This window comes from Rana temporaria, chromosome 1 (genome assembly GCF_905171775.1).
Source record: "Rana temporaria chromosome 1, aRanTem1.1, whole genome shotgun sequence".
NCBI lineage: Eukaryota > Metazoa > Chordata > Amphibia > Anura > Ranidae > Rana > Rana temporaria.
The window spans coordinates 434,454,310-434,460,684 of NC_053489.1; the positions used below are offsets into that span (position 1 = coordinate 434,454,310).

The 6,375-nt window shown below is 39.8% G+C and overlaps 1 protein-coding gene across 2 annotated transcripts in view; it reads right to left on the reverse strand.

The window, feature by feature from the left end:
- Positions 1-5,878, reverse strand: part of GC (GC vitamin D binding protein) — a 164,484-nt gene extending 158,606 nt beyond the window's left edge. Inside the window, exon 1 of one of the 2 annotated variants that reach the window (XM_040326097.1) lies at positions 5,773-5,878. In XM_040326097.1, coding sequence (XP_040182031.1) covers positions 5,773-5,863 — 91 coding nt within the window. In that variant the 5' untranslated portion in view covers positions 5,864-5,878. The remainder of the gene's footprint in view (positions 1-5,772) is intronic. The other variant, XM_040326104.1, reaches the window with a different exon arrangement.
- Positions 5,879-6,375: the final 497 nt, after the last annotated feature.

Here is a 6,375-nt window from a genome sequence, read left to right on the forward strand (position 1 = left end):
ATACGCCGTCGTATCTCTGTTTCTATCTATGCGACTGATTCATAGAATCAGTTACGCATAGATAGCCATAAGATCCGACAGGTGTAATTGTTTTACACTGTCGGATCTTAAGATGCAATACCGCGGCCGCCGCTGGGGGGAGTTTGCGTCGTAAACCAGCGTCGGGTATGCAAATTAGGAGTTACGGCGATCCCCGACGGTTTTTCGCGTTCGCTACATCGCCGCTAGTCTAGTTTCCCGTCGCAAAGTTAGTAATTTTTTTTGGTGCCTTAACTTTACACAGCAATCGTATTGCTGTATAAAGTATGGCCGTCGTTCCCGCGTCGAAATTTAAAAAATAACGTCGTTTGCGTAAGCCGTCCGGGAATACGGAATTACGCTACGCGCGTCGCCGTTCAAAAAAATTACGTCACTTCGCGCAAAGCACGGCGGGAGTTCGGAAACGGAGCATCTACGATACGTTACGCCGCCGCTCTTCTATGTGAATCTGGCCCTATGATCCTAGGGCCACATCTGGCCAGCTACAATATTTTACCTGGCCCACAAAAACTCTAATCTGACAGGGGGACTTTTGATGTGACTCAAGGGAATACAATGGCTATTGCTGCAATATGTTATGTCACACTGCATTTTCCCACTTCAATGAATAATAAAAACCATAAAAACAAAACAGTGAAGTTAGCCCATTTTTTTTTTTGTTTGTTTTAATGTGAAAGATGATGTTACGCCGCAACAATCGTGAGAGAATCGTGATCTATCTTCTAAGCAAAAAAATTGCAATTCTCATTTTAGCCAGAATCGTGCAACATAAAAAGTGCAAAGACCACCATAGAGTACTTTTCTAGCAAAAAACAAATGATGATTTTTACATGTAGTAGAGAAGTGTCAGAATTGGCCTGGGTGGCAAGGGGTTAATTACCATGAGTAATATACAAATAATTATTATAAGCACTGTGATCCTATCAGTCTGCTGCAGTGTGTCAGCTTGTATTTATATTGGCCGCTCTGTATGTAGCTTCTGACAGGCTGTGCAAGCAGGCTCGTATCTCCGGAACCATAAATGATAGCCGTCCCATATTTTAACCAGTTGTGGGGTAGCTCTTCCCATGCCTACCCCCAAATGTGGGGTTTCTGTGACCTCTGGTCATCGAGCTACAACCCCCCAAATTCGATCTTAGAAAAAAAAAATTCTTAAAAATTTTTTTTTTTTTTTTTTTTTTTTTGGCAAATGGGCCTATCTTGAGAAAGGGGCCTGGAGCTGCAGCTCCATCAGCCCCATTGTTAATCCGGCCCTGGCTCTTTTACTAACAAGATTAGAGACCCCTGCTCCATAACAACAGAAAACTAAAAACCAAGCACAGGAAACTGGCGTGATCACATTTACAAACAGATAGATCTATGCCAGTTTCACAGTGATAGAAAACTGTTACAGATCCCTGGCAGATGGAATCTGCCATACGAGATATGGACTGCTTGGAAACAGCTAATTTACTTCTCTACTCTGTAGTGATTACACTGCCTGACCAAAGCCTGCATATTGGCAGAATGGCAGGCAGACTTTCTGTGCCCTCTGTTTGGCTCAGAATCTGCTCAGTTTTCTCAGTCCTATGCATGGGACACTCTGTTGTTACCCTTCCCGAAAAGTCTAGCTGAGAATCACTACTTCAGTATAGCATTTCAGAACATATTATGAATTTAAGAATTAGAAATTAAGAGTAAAAAAATATTTATTGAATGAGAGTAAAAGTGATGGGTTGGCATTAAGGGATACCACAGGGAGTCAGTGTCTACATTTCCTCTGCTACTACTGTCCATACTATCAAACCCATCCATATCAAGCAGGGTATGTCTTTGGGGGTATTGATTTCTGAGGGAGGGGGTGCTGTTTTTTAAAAATACCTGATAATTCTGGTTATGAGGAAACATGTAATCTGTAAAAACATGAACTGAATTTCAACTGAATTTTTGAAAAGTAGTTAGGTAGAAATATCTTGGTCGAGCAGGCCCCATTCGGGTATTCTGACAGCTGCAGGTTCTGGCTGTCAGAATACAATAGTTGGTAATGCAGAGTGGTCCATTCATGCTATATAGCGTGAAATGGAGAATCAAGTGCATTCTCTGATTCAGTCTGTGGGGCTGAACAAGAGAAATCTTAATGTGAATGTCCAGCTTAAATCTTCTCTTCCTCTTGTGAAGCAGTGCTGGGTGCCTGATTTCTGTCACATGGGATTCAAGGGAGGGACCTTAACCCTGGTTAACTTGAAGCAGGCCATCCTGTGACCGCTAAAGGGCTCTTTCTTGAATTTATGGAGGACAAGTGGAATGGAGTAGTACAGAGAGGTAAGGATTTGCGATCAAAATTGCTGCTGAAATCACTTACCAAATGTCATGCATCCTGAGGTTGTAAAGTCTGCTTTTTATTCATAATTAGATGGTCCCCCAAGTGCTGATCCCAACATCTGGATGTAGGGTGGGCTCATTTATTGTTCCAAGTGCCATGGCTACCCTTTAGTGCACACTGCTGGGATGGAACTACAGTGTGATGTGCGGATCCTGCCTTTGCCATTAGGGCTCCCTCCAGCCATTCTTCTAAGAAAAGTGGTTGACAGCAGCTTCCAAGAGAGTGGTGTCACTTTTTTAACTGAATTTATAAATAATTAACAGATGGCATCATGCACACTAGCACTAGCTAGGTATGGTGGAATGTGTATTCTCGGTCTACGTAATGTAATCAATGGAAATTATGTTTTTAACCATTTGCAGACCGCCGCATGTACATATACGTCGGCAGAATGGCACGGTTGCGCAAAGCAACGTACCCGTACGTTGCTTTGAATTTGCCGCCGTGCGGGCGCGCGAGGCATGCTTGGTGGGCGTGCCCGCGGGTCCTGCAGACTCGATATCCATTGGGTGCCCGTGTGATCATCTCACAGAGCGGCAGAACAGGGAGATGCCTATGTAAACAAGGCATTTCCCTGTTCTGCCTAGTGACATGGCAGGGATGGCTGTCATGTCACTGGTATCCCCCCCCACAGTTAGAATCAATCCCTAGGACACACTTAACACCTTCATCGCCCCCTAGTGTTTAACCCCTTCCAAGTCAGTGTCATTTACACCGTAATCAGTGCATTTTTATAACATTGATCGCTGTATAAATGACACTGGTCCCAAAAAAAGTGTCAAAAGTGTCCGATGTGTCCGCCATAATGTTGCAGTCACGATAAAAATCACAGATCGCTGCCATTACTAAAAAAAAAAAAAATAATTATAAAAAAAAAAAAAAAATCTATCTTTTGCGTAAACCAATCAATATACACTTATTGCGATTTATTTTATCAAAAATATGTAGAAGAATACATATCAGCCTAAACTGAGAAAAATAAATTATTTTTTTTATATATTTTTGGGGGATATTTTATATAGCAAAAAGTAAAAAAATATGGGCGCATCTTTAAGTCCGGCGTAGCGTAGCTCAGATACACTATGCCGCCGTAACTTACAGCGTATTTTCCGTATCCACAAACATTTTGCGCCGTAAGCTACGGCAGTGTAGTGTAACTGTGTCGGCGTAAGGGCGCGCAATTCAAATGGATAAGATGTGGGCGTGTTGTATGGTAATTCCTATCGACCCCACGCAAATTACTTTTTTTAATGGCGCATGCGCCGTCCGTGGGGATATCCCAGTGCGCATGCTCAAAATCAAGCCACAAATAGTCAATGCTTTCGACGTGAACGTAATTTGTGCAAAGCCCTATTCGCAAACGTTTTACGCAAATGACGTAAACAACGGAAAATTCGACGCTGGCCAGTCGTCCATACTTAACATTGTGTACGCCTCATAGACCCAGGGGTAACGTTACGCTGAAAAAAAGCCTTACGGAAACGACGAAAAAAAATGCGCCGGCCGGACGTACGTTTGTGGATCGCCGTATCTAGCTCATTTGCATACTCTACGCGGAAATCAATGGAAGCGCCGACTAGCGGACAGCGTAAATATGCACCTAAGATCTGACGGCGTACTACGCCAGTCGGATCGAGCCCACATTCAGTCGTATCTTGTTTTGTGGATACAAAACAAAGATACGACGGGGCATCGTAGAAATTAGGCGGCGTATCAATAGATATGCCGGCGTAATTTCTTTGTGGATCTGGGCCATTGTTTTTTTTTTTCAAAACTTTCACTATTTTTTTGTTTATAGCGCAAAAAATAAAAACCGCAGAAGTGATCAAATACCACCAAAAGAAATCTCTATTTGTGGGGAAGAAAGGTCGTCAATTTTGTTTGGGCGCAACATCGCACGACTTTGCAATTGTCAGTTAAAGCGACGCAGTGCCATATCGCAAAAAATGGCCCGGTCACTGGGCAGCCACTCCTTCCGGGGCTGAATGCATGCTCTTGTAAAGGGTTTTTGGTGAGGCAGCACACAAGAAAGCTGGAGTATATGGCTGAATACTAGCAAAAAAATATATTTTTTTTCTTTTAAAAAGATGTTTATAAGGGAATTGTTTCCCATAAAGTAATGAGCTTATGAATACCGATGTGATGTTTAGAAAAAAGGAGACTTTAAAACTACTTTAATAATAATCCTTTTTAAGCTATATACTGTCATACATTTTATCTAAAATGTAGTTTTCATTTTTCATTTTACCTGCCCCCTATTGTTTGCTCATTACATAAACCAACGTGCTACAGCTATAGACCTTGAAGGATAAAAGTAAATTCAGAAAATTTAAATTTAAATCACCTAAAGCAGCGTTCGTCCCGTAGCTTTGCATCAATAGAGCACATAGAGCCCCTGATAGCTGTTAGCTTGTTGTAAATTGTCAACAACAGAGAGTAGAGTATTTTACCATAACTCATCCAACTGTTCCCTTACCTCCAAGCTGCTATTTGCCTCAGTGGCGTAGATGTGTTTGTATTCTTAATTTGTACTGGCTTAGTTTGAGAAAAACAACAGTATTCACTTTTGCAAAAAAAGTTATATGCTTAGCAAACAGTACATTAGCTAACAGCAAACTGAACAAAATAAGGTACTTAATCATAAAAATGGATTTTATATATATTAGCAGTTACTATAGTAGGGTTACAAAAGTGCCTAAAGGCATCAAGCTGTAATTTGACATGACTGAAATATAATCAATGAATGCCTAGGACACTTTTCACATATAACTTTAGATATGTATGTAAAGCAGTGCTACACGCAATTTAACATCCACAAGAAAAGTTTAAAAGTTTGTAATTTGGAAAAGACTTAAATGGACATTATAATGGGTAATAGTGTCTAAAATATCTAAAATGAGATTCAATTTTCTAAAGTAAACTAAAAGATTGAAGTACTAAAGCAAACAGACTGATAAGGAAAGCAAAGCCTTGTGCATAGTTGTATGCTTTTTAAATCACCCTTTACATCACTGAACCTAATGTGTAAAAATAAGGAACAGAAAAAATGGGAGATTGTTCCTTTGATTCTTTTTTTACTATAATCTGTGCTAGGAAAAAGTGTGTTTAATGGACAACACTGCTTTCATTACATGTACCATGGCTAAGTCCCATTGTTCTTTAAAAATATGATTCTTACAAAAAGAAAATAGTTTAACTAAAAAATAGCTCCAGCCACATTACATAAAATAGTTTTGTTCCGAAACTGTCCATTACTTTTACCACTAGTCTCCAGCTGAGATTTGACCCACATCATCCAAAGGCAGTCTATACATGAGTCACGGTAACAAATACAGAGCTTTCTTACAGACAAATATCATTTTGTATCTCACCTCTGGGATCTGCATGGCTGGAGGATAGGAAGAAAAGCAGGAAAATGACTTCTTTCATTTTGAAAATGTTACCTCCAGACGGTTCAGTCATGAAAGTGCCAAACACCCTGGTGGATTTATATAGGGGGTAAGTAGATAAATGATTAATTATAGGGCAGCTAGAAGGGGCGTACAACCCTGACCTTTACTTCTAACAAAAAAAAACTATGTGAAGGTAAACAAAGATATTCTGTTGGGGAATTTTGCAACTCAATCAATGATTAACATTTTCAACAAATAAACATTTTAATTTATACTTTCGTGCACACCTCAAAGGAAAGACTTTCATCCCAAATTTTTTTATTGTGTAGATTATTATATCCGTTAATCCTTTACTTAATTTTATAAAATGCAAGTTTGAAACAATTATTCCAAAAAAATTTTTTAACTGTTTGTGTTCATTGCTGGAGCTTTTGTTGGTTTGTAGCTCTTGTAGCAATAGACATGTTGCCCGAGTTATCTCCTAGAAATACTGATTATCCAACCTCCTTGTATGACATTTTAACATTAATACAATGTAGGGAAACTCATTTCAGTATGTTTTAAAGTATATTTTTCAATACT